Genomic DNA, 17,059 nt, shown 5'->3' with positions numbered 1-17,059 from the left:
GCGTGGTTGGCGACGTGTAGCCATGGACCGAGCCGAATGGAGAAGACTCTTATATACCACACAGGCCACTTCGGCCTTAGTCTGATTAAATAATAGCAAAAGATCAATTCAAAAAAGTAAAGTATTAAAAAAGTAAGTATTGCGAAAAGTATTATTTTAAAGAATATTTTGGTGGCTTCACAAAACAATGTTGTAAATTACTTAAAAAATTCCTCCAGGAATTCCTTCGCAAGTTCACCCAGAAATTGCTTAAGCCATTCAATCAAAATTCCTTCAGGAATCGCATAGGAAATTCCTCCAGGTATTCCTTTGAAAATTTCTCCATCAATTCCATCGGAAAAGCCTCCGGATTTAATTTGAAAATTTCTTTTCTAAAACTTTAGAAAACATTTAAAAGAATTGTTTTAGAAATTCCTTTAGAGATGCATTTGACGATTCCTTTACGATTTTTTTTAAGTTCCTTTAGGTGTTTGTTCGAAAATGTCTTGTGAAAATCCCTCGGAAATACCTTTATAAAATACTTTGCAGATTTCTTCAGATATTGGTTAAGTTTTCTATCAGAAATCTCTTTGAATTTAATTTCAGCTGTTTAAAGAAACTTAAGAAAACTTCTTAAGGAAATGTTCCTGAAATATGTTTGGGAATTTCTTCAGGAAATCCTTTAGAACTTCTTACAAAAACTCCTTCAGGAAATGTGTTGATGCAAAAATATGAGATTGCTGGGTCCATGACGTTAGGCATAAGGACGTTAGGCATAATACCTTCCTTATGTCATGGGCTGTTTTTGGGGCATATAATGCTACATCATTTATGCCTAACGTACTCATGCCTAACGTCCTTATACCTGTTCGGGTGACCAACATCTAGTTTGTTCTAGTTTTTGACCAAAATCTAGTTTGCTTGGACCTAGCAGCCAAGGTACCGGTACTATAAGTGTTAAACGGCCAAGTTATAGCCTATTCAGATTACGCCATTTATGATCATAAATATCATGATAAGCAACAACCTGATGCCATCTCCATACATTTGATTTTCCGCTTTTACACGATATTTATTACGATAAATAATCTAATCGTAATCTGAATAGGGTATTAAGCGTTCTATTACTGCTTTACTGCAAAAACCTTCGGAAAATGCATCAGATATTTTTTTTTTATTTCTTGGGATTTTTTAGGAACTCATTCAGAAGTATCTTAAGGAAAACTTTAGAAAACACTTGGAGGAGTTTTTTCGGATATTTTGCTTTTAAGAATTCTTTGGAAATACTTCGAGAATACCTTTAGAAACTCCTTTGAAAAATCCATTCGGGAATCCTTCGGCTATTCTTTAAAGGATTCCTTTAGCAAAAGTCCTTCACAAATGACTACAAACTTTTTTTTTAAATCTCTTCAGGTTAGGCACAATTCGGAAATTTCTTAAAGAAACCATACGAAAAATCGTCCGGAAATTCGTTTTGAAATTCCTCCGGGAATTCTTTTCGATTTTTATCTTGGAAATTCCTCCAGAAATAATTTAGAAAATTGCTAATCATTCTTATGGACACTCTTTTAGTGATTTCTTTGAATAATTCCTTGAAAAACTGATCCCGAAATTCCTTCGGAAGTTCCTCCAGGAATTGCTTTGAAAAATCCTAACTAATTTAGTATTTTTAAATATTCCTAAAAAATTTCGAGGGGATACTCAAAAGAATTTACAAAGCAATCCCTAATTGATTTCCCGAATAAATTCCTAGATTTCAAAAAGAATAGCTTCTTTTGAGAGAATTTCACCCATGATCACCGGGTTTTGAAATTTCCCTGATTATATCAGGAATTCCCTGATAATTCCAGGTTTTCCAGGTTTTTCCAGGTAGTAGACACCCTGTTGATGATGTATATAAGCTGCTCCTCTCAATGCAGAATGTCGTCCTAGGGATGGCCAGATGTCAAGGTTCCTGCCAATATGGATGACGTTAGGTTGCAGAAGGTGAGGTTCTCGACAAAAATAGATACTTAACTTGGAAGGTCTCCGGGAGGAATCCGACATCGCTTGTGTTGCTGGAACCACGAACTGCTGAGACTACGCTGCTTCGTGGTCCACAAGTTGGTTGTCGGGAATAGGCAAGACGCACAAACGTGTAATTGTCCTTTTGTAGATCCCATCTTTCGTACATATGTTGACGTCCCGGATGAGACCGTCGTTGCCAGGGAATACTTCAGTTACACGGCCAAAACGCCACTTCTGCGGCGGAAGATTATCTTCACGAACTAACACCATTGTTCCGATGCGAATGTTGTCGCGCTCATGGGTCCATCTATTTCGTTGTTGCAGTCCCGAAAGATATTCGGTTGACCATCGCTTCCAAATGCGACGGACATACTCCTGTGTCATTTGCCATTGAGAAAGGCGGTTGCTAGGTGTTTCTTCATTGGAGGGCTCAGGAATTCGCGATCAGTGGTTTTGAGAACGCTCACGCCTATGCTAACGCACTTGACGTTAATACACAAAACATCGACTTCAAGGGTGGTTACCTCACCACCCGTCGATCGCAAGGTGTGATAGTAACCTAGCGGTCCGTATCATAATCTCACGTTGGGCACACCGACCAGCCCACCTTCAGTTTTACCTTATCCAGCACTTTCTAGGCCTCGGCCATAGGTACTTGGAATGAGGCAACCTGCATTCCCGCAAAGCCTTTGCGTAACCGAATCGCGGATTCCTGGATCTCGACATTGCACTGATCTCTCAGTGCGTCTACCAGGTCTCCAGTCTCGGTTATCTCATCCATGCCCTTGCACTGGATGTTCAAAATGGGGCACAGGGCTCTAACTTGAACCCCATCACCCAGTCAACTTTTTATACTCGGAACTATTCCGATCAGCATCCCGCTTCAAGACGAGAATCATTTCGCCTTTCCGCGTTCTTCGGATGCAGTTGACATCCCCTCCTAGACTAGAGAGCTTCTCGTTGCCTCTCAAAGTCTTTAAGACATCGGCGTAGCTTTTATCGTCAGTCTTGACGATAACCGCTTCGCCTCTGTCTTTTCGCTTGTCACTGCCATTGGAAGGCGCACCCTTTTTTCACACGGGCTCTACCCTTCTTAGCAGTGACCTGCTCCGCTCTCCTTGCGACCTGTTGACGACTCCGTTTCGCCTTTCTTGGACCTCCGTCCATGGCAGGTCCTCCACCCGGCGATCCTCTGGTATCATCCTTTTTCGGAGGTACCATTTTTCTCTCGGTCTTATCCACTCGGACCCTCTCGACTGCCCGAACCGAGGCTTTTTTAGCTACTTTCAGGCAGAGCATTAGTGATTAATCATAGATTTAATCATGATTAATGAATAATGGGTTATTTAATCATTATTCATTAATCATAATCATACAAAAAATACGATTCAATCATTAATCACTAATCGTTAATCATAGATTTTTGCATTTAATCAATAATCACTAATCATATTCATGATTGTTTTGAGTTTATTCATTAATCATCAATTTTAATCATTGCATACATCGCTTTTATTCATTATTCTTTAATCATAATCATACAATTTCAAAGGTAAAAAACATAATTTGGTCGAACGGTTACTTGATTATTGATCACTATGCAAATTATTTAATTTTATTATTCATAATCATTAATCGTTAATCATATCGGTCGTTAATCATTAATCATACACATATTGTTTGAACATTTAATCACGATCGGTAATCATTAATCATACTTCAAACGTTTTATTCATTAATCATAATCGTTAATCATTGTCAAAAATTAATTTAATCATTAATCATAATCATTATTCATTGACAAAAATGAATAAATCATTAATCATAATCTTTAATCATAGAGTTGAATGATTTAATCATAACAAATTTAATCATTCATTGGAAGCTTTATTCATTAACGCTCTGCTTTCAGGTCCGCATCCTGCGTGACCTTACTTAGCTTAGGAGTTGCTCCGCTGATTGCCATACGCCTTTGAAGCTCTGCAGTCTGGCTCTCCGCCAGCTGCTTCCCCTCTGTAAGGAGGCGAATCTTCAATTCGGCCTCCTTCGAGGTCTTCACCGCTTGGCTCACCGCCAACTCCTTCTCTTCCGTAAGAAGGCGGATCTTGTGCTCAGCCTTCTTACTGGCTTCCAGCAAGGTCTTCCATTCCGACTTCGCCTCCACGACTAGAGCGCAGAGGGTCAGTACGGCCAGTTTCAAGTCCTTACTAGTCTCGGTTGTCCAGGAAGGACATAATTACGTCCGAAACGTCCGTAATTACCTCCATGGTCTGGCCTCCACTGTCCTCATGGTTGGTCATCACCGAGTTTATGACCCTGGTCAGAGTGGGGCCGTCCATTTTAACATCGACCGGCACCTCGTCTGACCCACCACGAGCTTCACCATCGCCTCCCCCCGGCGACCTTTGGGGTGACCGATCAAGGCCACTGCGCCTGGCGAAAGGGTTCTCCTTCCCGCCATTCGCCTCACCTGCCTCCCTCGAAATTTTGGTTTTTGCTGGAATCATTTCTGTTGGGTCCCCCTTGCGGCTGCTGTCGAATCCTGCTGGTGTAGTCGCCTTCGCGATCCCATGGTTATCTATACATACCTTGCGGCATGCAGGGAGGCCATGCGAGGGTTGACACTTTCGTGTTCAGAGCCAGATCAGCGCTAGTCAGGAAAGAGCATCTGAGCCTACTCCCACTCAGCTACCAGCTGAGCGACAGGATTGTACCGCGTGCTACAAGGCCCGCCACGGTTTCAGGGGACGGAAGACAGCCTGGCCATTAGCCCATTCGCCGTTTCAGGTCGGTGTCACCCGGCCTTACTAAGAGAATAGAATAACCAGACTACCAGCCCTCGCGTTCACAATATTTCAATATCCAGAGACAAAGTCCAATAACACGCAACCAGTATACCATAATCAGGGTCTTACTGGGATCAACCCTGATGTGCCAGTGGCACTCCCTGGGCTTGTGCTTTTGAAGCGGCACACAGTTGCTTTGATAGAGTCTACTTATGGACACTTGTGGTTTTTGGGAGGGATTTAGCAGAGCCCACTGCTGTGCCAGCGAGGGACTCTAAGTGAAACTGTGCACCATGGTCCACCGAGAATAAGGAGGAATGGTCCTCCGGAAATTTAGGGGGTTTGGTGTCAGGCCCTGCAAGCCAGCCTTTAAAAAAACATACGCAACGAACAATCAACAAGAGAGTACGGATCGGAACCATCGACGAAGACCACTGATGCGAAAATGGACTAGCGATTGGAAACTCGATTCGTGGAACTGCAAATCTCTCAACTTCATCGGAAGCACACGCATACTCGCCGATGTACTGAAGGACCGTGGATTCGGCATCGTAGCGCTGCAGGAGGTTTGTTGGAAGGGATCAATGGTGCGAACTTTTAGAGGTAATCATACCATCTACCACAGCTTCGGCAACACACACGAGCTGGGAACAGCTTTCATAGTGATGGGCGATACGCAAAGGTGCGTGATCGGGAGGTGGCCGATCACTGAAAGAATGTGCAGGTTGAGGTTCAAAGGCCGGTTCTTCAACTGCAACGGTACTTCTCCGACATTATCGACGTCAGGACATATCGTGGCGCTAACATCAACTCTGACCACCATCTGGTGATGGTTAAACTGCGCCCAAAACTATACGTCATCAACATTGATGGCGCCACTGCATACGCACAGCATCTCGAGGCAGCGTTGCCGGAAGAAGGTGAGGTCGATGGGGCTCACTTTGGGGACTGCTGGAATACAGTCAAAGCCGTCATTAACGACGAGCGGATAACAACGTTGGGTGTGTGGGACGAAGTCAACGGAACGATTGGTTTGACGAAGAGTGCAGACAGATTCTGGAGGAGAAGGACGCAGAACGTGGAACGTTACAGACGGAAGCAGACCCGCCTTTTTCAGAAGAAAAAACGCCGCCTGGAAGAAGCGGAGTGCGAGAAGATGGAACAGCTGTGCCGTTCTCAAGAAACACGCAAGTTCTATCAGAAGCTCAACGCATCCCGCAAAGGCTTCGTGCCGCGAGCCGAAATGTGCCGGGATAAGGATGGGAGCATCTTGACGGACGAACGTGTGGTGATCGAAAGGTGGAAGCAGCACTACGAGAAACATTTGAATGGCGCTGAGTGTACAGGCAGCGAAAGTCAGGGCAGCGGAGGAGATGACTACATCACTTTAGCGGACGACGGAAGCCAACCAGCCCCCACCTTGAGGGAAGTTAAGGATGCCATCCAACAGGTAAAGCTGGTAAGGATGGTATCGGAGCTGAGCTCATAAAGATGGGCCCGGAAAAGCTGGCCACTTGCCTGCACAAACTGATAGTCAGAATCTGGGAAACTGATCAGTACCGGAAGAGTGGAAGGAAGGGGTTATATGCCCCATCTACAAGAAAGGCAACAAGCTGGAGTGTGAGAACTTTCGAGCGATCACCATCCTTAATGCCGCCTACAAAGCGATATCCCACATCATCTTCCGACGTCTGTCACCAATAGTGAATGAGTGCGTGGGAAGTTATAAAGCTGGCTCAGTTGACGGCCGCTCGACAATGGACCAGATCTTTACTGTACGGCAAATCCTTCAAAAATGCCGTGAATACCAGGTCCCAACGCATCATCTGTTCTTTGATTTCAAGGCGGCCTACGAGAGTATAGACCGCATAAAGCTATGGAAAATTATGGACGAGAACAGCTTCCCTGACTGATCAAAGCAACGGTGGATGGTGTGCAAAACTGTGTGTAGATTTCTGGCGAACACTCCAGTTCGTTCAAATCGCGCCGGGGACTATGACAAGGTGATGGATTTTCGTGCCTGTTCAACATTGCGCTAGAAGGTGTCATGCGGAGAGCCGGGTGTAACAGCCGGGGTACGATTTTCAACAGATTAAGTCAATTTATTTGTTTCGCGGATCACATGGACATTGTCGGCCGAACATTTTACAGCTTATGCACAAGCGATTGAGCTGAAATTTTGAGAGATTGGTTTTCTCACCAAAAGACACAATCCTGGGGGGTGCCCCGTGGAATTTGACAACTTTTTGTTTCCTGGGCCAGTCTAATGGACATTGTCTGCAAAGGTGCTGTGCACCCGCCTGAAACATGAAACAACAAAAGTTGGACTGGTGGTGAGTGCGTCGTCGACAAAGTACATGCAAGAAGGTGGAACCGAGATCGACAGGACCCGCCTGGGAAGCAGTTTTACGATAGACGGGGATACTTTCGAGGTGGTCGATGAATTCGTCTACCTTTGATGCTTGCTAACGGCTGATAATAATGTTAGTCGTTAAATTCGAAGGCGCATCTTCTGTGGAAGTCGGGCCTACTACGGGTTCCAAAAAGAACTGTGGTCGGAAACTATTCACCAAATGTTCCTTGTACAAAACGATAGATGCAAGACTAGTGGCTCTCTATGGACATGAGACTTGGACCATGCTCGAGGAGGACTTGCAACCACTTGGAGTATTCAAAAGACACGTGCTTGTGCGTACTACGATTTGGCGAGCGTGTGTGCACCCGAGAATGGAGAGATCAGGCTTCGAACCATGTATTGTAAAGACAAATGGTTGATTCGCTGCCCGAACGCTGGGAGCACTGGTTCTGATGATGTATTTCAACTTGTTCTACACAACTATCCCAAACACAAAAAGAGCGTACACAAAGCGAGAATTATCACTTCTCTGTAGGGGCTGTCCATCCGATTCTGTTTTTTCGCACTTGTATGCAAGTTTGATGAACTTTCTATCATGGCTTGTTATGATTCGGAGCAGTTTTTGCCTTTCTATCGTTGTTCATTATTTAATGAGAGCGATTGCTGCAAACACTGACAGGAACCTAACTATCATGTGGAAATTAATCTCGACATTGTTGTTTTATAAGTGCGAAAGTCGCAAACGTAAACATTGACTTCTTCTGCCGATTTCAGGAAGATTAGAGATTTCTGATGGTATTTTCCACTTCCGTTCGGTAGAAGACGCGGAGCGACAGCAGTTCCAAATATTTGGTAGCTGTGAGTGGTCCTAGTTGTTGAGGAATTTGCAGGAAAAGGCATTGTTTACGTTTGCGACATTCGTCCTTATGAAACAACAGTGTCTAATTAATCTATCTATCTATCAATCTATATAAAAATGCAATGGTCTGTGTTCGTATCCGCATAACTCAAAAACGATTGGTTGGATTTTCTTCAATCATCCAGCAGATATGTTCGTTATCGTTTCCGACAGATTTATATGATATTTCCTCAGATGAAAATTACGAGTAGAGTTGAGTAAATCGTGAAAAACTAAATTAAAGATTCGTATGGAAATTTCACATGGGCAGTTCACAACGCGAATTTTCGCCTAGTATACAGGACAACGTCTGCCGGGTGGACTAGTGAATGATCTTCTTCTTCTTCTTATTGGCATTACATCCCCACACTGGGACAGAGCCGCCTCGCAGCTTAGTGTTCATTAAGCACTTCCACAGTTATTAACTGCGAGGAATCTAAGGCAAGTTACCATTTTTGCATTCGTATATCATGAGGCTAACACGATGATACTTTTATGCCCAGGGAAGTCGAGACAATTTCTAATCCGAAAATTGTCTAGACCGGCACAGGGAATCGAACCCAGTCACCCTCAGCATGGTCTTGCTTTGTAGCCGCGCGTCTTACCACACGACTAAGGAGGGCCCCTGGTTCCAAATAGGTTCCAAGTAATAAAACTCCAACTCACCTCCCCACACGGTAATCCAGAACCAGTGCTTCCACCAGTATAGTGTCATTTTGGAGATTGAATTATGTCTTCTTCTGGGTGCAACCGCCGCGTGATGATGCCCACCCACGCCGAACGACCACAGTTTGGCGGTTTGCCTCCCGGCTGCTACAGCTGCTGCTTCCTTTCGAGCCACTTTGTCCTCCAACCAGCACCGCTCCGCGTCGGCCGACAATTATTTGATTGGCATTATCCTATGAACGACCCAAAGCTGCACCGCCGCCGATGGCATTTGATTCACCTGTTCGTGGGCGTTCTATCGGTGGAGTCTGCAAAAAAAAGTTAAAGAGGAAACAGAACGGAGATGAGAAGTTGCACTAAATGTGAAAGAGAATTAGTTTTAAGACAGGAAGGCGTTTGTACAAAAGGGAGAAACATTTCAATTTGCACACAAATTCAATTATACCGCAAGGTAGGTCGAGCGACAGGATTTACTTGGCTTGCGAGAATGAGGTCGAACGTCACGCCTTTCCATCTCAGGCTTACGATCTTTAACGGAAGCATCTCGAAAGGGCGTTTCTTCTGGATGATAAAAAGGATCTCAAAGATAAATTAGTGGCCTCTGAGGAGAGAATTTACGTTTGTAATTTGATTTCATTTAACTTTCCTATCACCTTTTGACTTACTGAAGCGGATGTTTGAATGTCATTGGGAGTATTGGGACATATTGCTCTGGATTACGGCCATGTCACTATATGTGATTTGTTGATCGCCGAACAATCATTGGCAACAATCGGCCCAAGTGAAGAAAGAAATCAAATTGCTGCCATTTCGTTATTTTTTCATCTAATCGACCTGGTTGGATAACCATTCCGAATATATCTAGACTAATATTTGAAAAAGGCGTAACAGCCAACATTTATTACTTCTGATTCTTTATCTACATATATAGCTATATATGTAGACGAGGAATTAGGAGGAATAAATTATGGCTGTTACGCCCTTTTCAAATGTTGGTCTAGATATGTTGGGTCTTGTGATGAGTCCTCCTTTCTGTTATTCCAGTGGGTCACTGGGTCAGATGTAGTAAATTTGACCACAATTTATTTATTTGGCGATAATGTTGTTTTTTGTCTTTCTTCTTCTTCAATGGCTCTTCATTCCAAATGGAATTTGGCCTGCTTTTAAACTTAGTATTCTATTAGCTTTAGATTTTCTATGCCCGCCATTGCGTAAGTATGTATCTTGTGACGCAAGTACAATGGATACACTATGCCCAGGGTGTCGAGAAAACTTCCAACCCGAAAACATCCTAGAACGGACCGAGAATCGAACTCTCCGGATTGACAATCCTACGCCTTTGTTCGCAAGGCTACTGGAGACCCTGTCTTTATTCATACCGTTTCGGTAGATTTGTATATACAGAGCTAGGGATTTCTTTGAAAAGAACGAGTTTTTGAAAACTAAACTTTATAACGTGGAAATTTTGGCTATCTCAGTCTTAAAAAACGAAAAATTTCCACAAAAAAACTATTTCCAGTCGTTTCCAATATCATAAACTTTATAACACTTTATTTCCGCGTGCTTCACTTATCGACTACTTACTACTACTTGCGCAGCCTAACCTGAAAAAGCTCCAATGGGAGGCGATTTATGAAATTAAGTTGTAGTTTACGTTCCTGAGCTCAACAGTTCTATGACATGAGAAGATTTGCGGTGTTAACTGTAGTGTATAAGATCAAGGGCCCTCCTTAGCCGTGCGGTAAGACGCGCGGCTACAAAGCAAGACCATGCTGAGGGTGGCTGGGTTCGATTCCCGGTGCCGGTCTAGGCAATTTTCGGATTGGAAATTGTCTCGACTTCCCTGGGCATAAAAGTATCATCGTGTTGGCCTCATGATATACGAATGCAAAAATGGTAACCTGGCTTAGAAACCTCGCAGTTAATAACTGTGGAAGCGAAAATAATGAACACTAAGCTGCGAGGCGGCTCTGTCCCAGTGTGGGGATGTAATGCCAATAAGAAGAAGAAGAAACTGCGAGGCGGCAATGTCCCAGTGTAGGGATGTAATGCCAATAAGAAGAAGAAGAAGAAGAAGAAGAAGAAGAAGTATAAGATCAAGATTACAAAGCTGTCAGGAATAAAACAAAATTGATTCTCTTTACTAAAACGTGGTTTTTGAATTACTTAATTTCCAATTAGAATATACTCTTCTGTGAAGTATTTCTAACGCACGTGTAGCGAACTATTTTAGAATGCGAGAAAATTGCATTCAATCCACTGTGTAAATACTTTAGAATGATTGTGTAGAAGAGAAGTGACATTCAGTTTGCTGAGCATTGTAGTGACGAACGGTCGAGTCTGAAACACTCGGTCGGGTCACGACAATGGCGAAGTCGGTAGAATTAGAACCGTTATTTTTTTTTTAATTTTGATTGTGCTCCCTGTTGATGATGTCGGAATATTGGTGTCATTGGAATCAGGTAAAGTAGGTGATATCAAATAATTAAAAGAGTGCAAAGAAAATGGTGCAAAACAAAAGAAAAGCACAAAATAAAAATTGAACTAGCGTCTCCCGGTAGGCTCCCTGACGGAAGGGCAGAGGAGTAGGCCGGTTGACAGAAAAATGGTGCAAAAAAGATGGCACGTTAGAAATACTTCACAGAAGAGTATATTCTAATTGGAAATTAAGTAATTCAAAAACCAAATTTTGTTTTATTCCTGATAGTTTTGTAATCTTGATCTTATACACTACATTATTCCCATCCTCTACTCTTAAGGTTTGTAATAAACAAATAATAACTAGATAGCTATATATCCTTGAACCTTAGAGAAATATTCTCGTTCTAATCCTATCGACTGCGCCATTGTCGTGACCCGGCCAAGTGTTTCAGACTCGACCGTTCGTTACTACAATGCTCAGCAAACTGAGTGTTACTTCTCTTCTACACGATCATTCTAAAATATTTAGTGGATTGTGGTTTGGATGCAATTTTCTCGCATTCTAAAATAGTTCGCTACACGTGCGTTAGAAATACTTCACAGAAGAGTATATTCTAATTGGAAATTAAGTAATTCAAAAACCACGTTTTAGTAAAGAGAATCAATTTTGTTTTATTCCTGATAGCTTTGTAATCTTGATCTTATACACTACATTAACCACAATGTTTGCGTCGTCCACTCTTTTGATAAAATTTTTGCCATACGTTCGTTTCACGTTGCAATAGACTGGGTTTCCGATAGTCAGCTGTTGGATGCACTCCGTCGTTATTGGTTCTATTTGCATGCTAGAGCTTTGGAACATGGAGTTTTTGAAAGATAGGGTGTTGGTCCGTCGATAGTAATTTGCAGTTCAATTTTGATATTATTCTGTACTGTTGGTCCAATAAAGTTTAGTTTGTGGATAACATTTTTCCCTTGGGATTTTGAGGGTATAGATGTCCTTTCTGTAAATTACGTAAACACTGGTGATGTTCAAAATATATACTTCCATACTGTTTTGAGGCCATCGTGGAAAAGGAATTGTTTGGCGGTGATAAGCTCGCGAGGGCTGATGATGCGGCTGCTGGAGATGTTTCTCCAGGCTAGGAGATTTATAGAGTCCCTGTTTTCCTTATATTTAAGCAAAGAATTGAGTTCTTCTGTAATGTTTTGTTTTGCTATGTTGATTCTAATGTGTCTGTCGTTTTGATCAATCAAAGAATTCGTTGTTGCATTTATAATCTTCAAATCTTTCAAATCGTCAGGACTTCCCTAAATATACTTCTACACCCAACCGGCGATTGTTGGATTTTGAAACAATTCTGTATAAGATTATACCAAAACATGTATAAGAACTGGGCATATGCGATATTGTTAGATTCTTATACAAGTGTTGTATAAGAATCTAACAATTTTGAAAGCTTTTCTAACAATATTTGTTTGAGAGCTTACATTTTTTGTATAAGAATCTAACAATTTCGCATATGCCCAGTTCTTATACAGGTTTTGGTAGATTCTTATACAGAATTGTTAGAAAATCTAACAACCGCCGGTTGGGTGTATGCTTTAATTAGAGTTTCCCAACGTCCATTCCTGTTCGCTGACCTAACTTTCGATATAGTAGAGTACAGTCCATGAAGCTTTATTTTCAAAATTTTATTAGGCGGCCTGTCTTTGTTGATAGCATTCTGCGCCACGTCATCGATTTCCGTAATGTAATATCATAGTTGTCCTAAGGTTATGGGGTGAACTATTTGGCGGTGATTATACTGCCGCTAACCGCAAGTCAGACTTATCTGGATATGGCTTCCATATTCAGATAAGTCTGACTTGCGGTTAGCGGCAGTATAGCTTTATCTGGCTTCTCCTAGAGAAGCGGTTCTTAACTTGGAGTACAGGTATCCCTGGAGGTACCTTCTCAGTCCCCAGGGGGTACCTCGGCCAAAAATATATAATGCCGGATGCATTCCGAATTCCAACCAAAACCTATCGATAATGGTTTGACAGGTGTGTAGTTTTTCATTTTAAAACTTTGTGATCAGTAGAATTATGCCAATTGAATCCTGCCATCCATAACCAGCACAGTCTTTAAAGAGTTGCGGGACAAAACATCAGAAGGACAAATCGAATTGCCAAATTGAAAAACAAAACCTTTTGAATAATATGTAAAAAAATATGCTTCTGAACTATAATCTAAAGCAGAGGTTCCCAAACTTTTTAGATATGCAACCCACCTAGCAGAATACCATATTGTTTGCAACCCAACAGGTACCAAATGCATTGATTTAAAAAAAATAGATAAAAATGAGTTTGCATTAGATTTAAAAAATCATAGTAAATTGCTTTATATCCCATCATTGTATTTGATAAAATCTCGTGGATTTTTTTAAATTAGATTTCGATGGGATTTGAATTGAATTTGGGTTAGATTTGGATTGGATTCGAATTAGATTTGGAATTGATTTAAATTGGATTCGGATTGGATTTCGTTTTGATTAGGATTGGATTTTAATTAGATTTGGATTGGATTTAGATTTGATTAGGAATAAATGTGGATTGGATTTTAATAAGATTTGGATTTGAATTGGGTTTGAACTTGATTTGGATTGAATTAAGATTGGTTTAGGATTGGATTCAGGGTTTAGACTTGTATTGGACTTCATTCTACTTGCCCAAATATCGTTAAACAAAATAAGGCAATTGTTTGTTGTTCTCTAATCATCCAATTATTACTTAGACCCAAATCTAAAAGCTGGTAGAGATTTGTCTTTCGCAACCCACCACTTAACAGCCCACGACCCCTCTGGGGGTCGTGACACACAGTTTGGAAGCCCATTATCTAAAGTCTGAATTTGAGAAGCATGAGGGTTTTTTTCCCTTTCAAAAGGCTCGGAAGCCTCCTTTCAAGAGGCTCGGAAGCCTCCTTTCAAGAGGCTCGGAAGCCTCCTTCCAAGAGGCTCGGAAGCCTCCTTCCAAGAGGCTCGGAAGCCTCCTTCCAAGAGGCTCGGAAGCCTCCTTCCAAGAGGCTCAGAAGCCTCCTTCCAAGAGGCTCAGAAGCCTCCTTCCAAGAGGCTCAGAAGCCTCCTTCCAAGAGGCTTGGAAGCCTCCTTTCAAGAGGCTCGGAAGCCTTCTTCCAAGAGGCTCAGAAGCCTCCTTCCAAGAGGCTCAGAAGCCTCCTTCCAAGAGGCTCAAGCCTCCTTCCAAGAGGCTCAAGCCTCCTTCCAAGAGGCTCAGGCCTCCTTCCAAGAGGCTCAGAAGCCTCCTTCCAAGAGGCTCAGAGCCTCCTTCCAAGAGGCTCAGAAGCCTCCTTCCAAGAGGCTCAGAAGCCTCCTTCCAAGAGGCTCAGAAGCCTCCTTCCAAGAGGCTCAGAAGCCTCCTTCCAAGAGGCTCGTAAGCCTCCTTCCAAGAGGCTCAGAAGCCTCCTTCCAAGAGGCTCAGAAGCCTCCTTCCAAGAGGCTCAGGCCTCCTTCCAAGAGGCCTGGAAGCCTCCTTCCAAGAGGCTCGGAAGCCTCCTTCCAAGAGGCTCAGAAGCCTCCTTCCAAGAGGCTCAGAAGCCTCCTTCCAAGAGGCTCAGAAGCCTCCTTCCAAGAGGCTCAGGCCTCCTTCCAAGAGGCTCAGAAGCCTCCTTCCAAGAGGCTCAGGCCTCCTTCCAAGAGGCTCAGGAAGCCTCCTTCCAAGAGGCTCGGAAGCCTCCTTCCAAGAGGCTCGGAAGCCTCCTTCCAAGAGGCTCGGAAGCCTCCTTCCAAGAGGCTCAGAAGCCTCCTTCCAAGAGGCTCAGAAGCCTCCTCCCAAGAGGCTCAGAAGCCTCCTCCCAAGAGGCTCAGAAGCCTCCTTCCAAGAGGCTCAGAACCCTCCTTCCAAGAGGCTCAGAAGCCTCCTTCCAAGAGGCTCAGCAGCCTCGTTCCAAGAGGCTCAGGAAGCCTCCTTCCAAGAGGCTCGGAAGCCTCCTTCCAAGAGGCTCGGAAGCCTCCTTCCAAGAGGCTCGGAAGCCTCCTTCCAAGAGGCTCGGAAGCCTCCTTCCAAGAGGCTCGGAAGCCTCCTTCCAAGAGGCTCGGAAGCCTCCTTCCAAGCAGAGTCTCTTAATTCTCGTGTATACATGGATGAGACAGTGTGCCATGAGCTACAAAAGCTCACGTAGCACCGATTTAGTGCGACGAGAGAAGCTAGCGCGCGCATGAAATAACTAAGTGAGCATTTTTCAATGTACGTCTCATGAGACTCATCTAATGCGCTAGGAATGCATAGTTAGCGTTCCTTAGGCGACGATATTATTGAATGAAAATATCCCGCTGTTTTACGCACCTCCGCTGTTGTTTGCAAACAGCGCGTGAGCTGATCGCATTGAGATGTCTCTATGCGACTCACCAATGATAATGTGCGCGTAGCAGTCGTTGCTCAATCTCATTCTTTTTTGTACGCGTGCATGATGTCTGCTTCCAAGAGGCTCGGAAGCCTCCTTCCAAGAGGCTCGGAAGCCTCCTTTCAAGAGGCTCGGAAGCCTCCTGTCAAGAGGCTCGGAAGCCTCCTGTCAAGAGGCTCGGAAGCCTCCTGTCAAGAGGCTCGGAAGCCTCCTGTCAAGAGGCTCGGAAGCCTCCTGTCAAGAGGCTCAGAAGCCTCCTTTCAAGAGGCTCGGAAGCCTCCTTTCAAGAGGCTCGGAAGCCTCCTGTCAAGAGGCTCGGAAGCCTCCTTTCAAGAGGCTCGGAAGTCTCCTGTCAAGAGGCTCAAAAGTCTCCTGTCAAGAGGCTCGGAAGCCTCCTGTCAAGAGGCTCGGAAGCCTCCTGTCAAGAGGCTCGGAAGCCTCCTGCCAAGAGGCTCGGAAGCCTCCTGTCAAGAGGCTCGTAAGCTTCCTTTCAAAAGGCTCGGATGCCTCCTGTCAAATAGCTCGGAAGCCTCCTGTCAAAAGGCTCGGAAGCCTCCTGTCAAAAGGTTCGGAAGCCTACTGTCAAGATGCTCAGAAGCCTCCTGTCAAGAGGCTCAGAAGCCTCCTGTCAAGAGGCTCAGAAGCCTCCTGTCAAGAGGCTCAGAAGCCTCCTGTCAAGAGGCTCAGAAGCCTCCTGTCAAGAGGCTCAGAAGCCTCCTGTCAAGAGGCTCAGAAGCCTCCTGTCAAGAGGCTCAGAAGCCTCCTGTCAAGAGGCTCAGAAGCCTCCTTTCAAGAGACTAAGAAGCCTCCTTTCAAGAGACTAAGAAGCCTCCTTTCAAGAGGCTCGGAAGCCTCCTGCCAAGAGGCTCGGAAGCCTCCTGCCAAGAGGCTCGGAAGCCTCCTGCCAAGAGGCTCATAAGCCTCCTTTCAAAAGGCTCGGATGCCTCCTGTCAAAAGGCTCGGAAGCCTCCTGTCAAAAGGCTCGGAAGCCTCCTGTCAAAAGGCTCGGAAGCCTCCTGTCAAGAGGCTCGGAAGCCTCCTGTCAAGAGGCTCGGAAGCCTCCTGTCAAAAGGCTCGGAAGCCTCCTGTCAAGAGGCTCGGAAGCCTCCTGTCAAGAGGCTCGGAAGCCTCCTGTCAAGAGGCTCAAAGCCTCCTGTCAAGAGGCCTCAGAAGCCTCCTGTCAAGAGGCTCAGAAGCCTCCTGTCAAGAGGCTCAGAAGCCTGCTGTCAAAGGCTCAGGCCTCCTTTCAAGAGGCTCAGAAGCCTCCTTTCAAGAGGCTCAGAAGCCTCCTTTCAAGAGGCTCAGAGCCTCCTTTCAAGAGGCTCAGAAGCCTCCTTTCAAGAGGCTCAGGAAGCCTCCTTTCAAGGTGCTCAGGCCTCCTTTCAAGAGGCTCAGAAGCCTCCTTTCAAGAGGCTCAGAAGCCTCCTTTCAAGAGGCTCAGAAGCCTCCTTTCAAGAGGCTCAGAAGCCTCCTTTCAAGAGGCTCAGAAGCCTCCTTTCAAGAGGCTCAGAAGCCTCCTTTCAAGAGGCTCAGAAGCCTCCTTTCAA

General features: G+C 44.3%; 1 protein-coding gene across 3 annotated transcripts in view; it reads right to left on the bottom strand.

Annotated features, from left to right (window-relative positions):
- The window catches only part of LOC134206095 (uncharacterized), a 175,001-nt gene that overhangs the window by 20,096 nt on the left and 137,846 nt on the right, over positions 1 to 17,059 (bottom strand). For all 3 annotated transcript variants that reach the window (XM_062681791.1, XM_062681792.1, XM_062681793.1), the window contains one exon: positions 8,693 to 9,000. In XM_062681791.1, coding sequence (XP_062537775.1) covers positions 8,693 to 8,741 — 49 coding nt within the window. In that variant the 5' untranslated portion in view covers positions 8,742 to 9,000. The remainder of the gene's footprint in view (positions 1 to 8,692; positions 9,001 to 17,059) is intronic.

Source organism: Armigeres subalbatus, chromosome 1 (genome assembly GCF_024139115.2).
Source record: "Armigeres subalbatus isolate Guangzhou_Male chromosome 1, GZ_Asu_2, whole genome shotgun sequence".
NCBI classification, from domain to species: Eukaryota; Metazoa; Arthropoda; class Insecta; order Diptera; family Culicidae; genus Armigeres; species Armigeres subalbatus.
The sequence above is the reverse complement of the archived record's forward strand: the minus strand, read 5'-3'. Positions and strand labels throughout refer to the sequence as shown.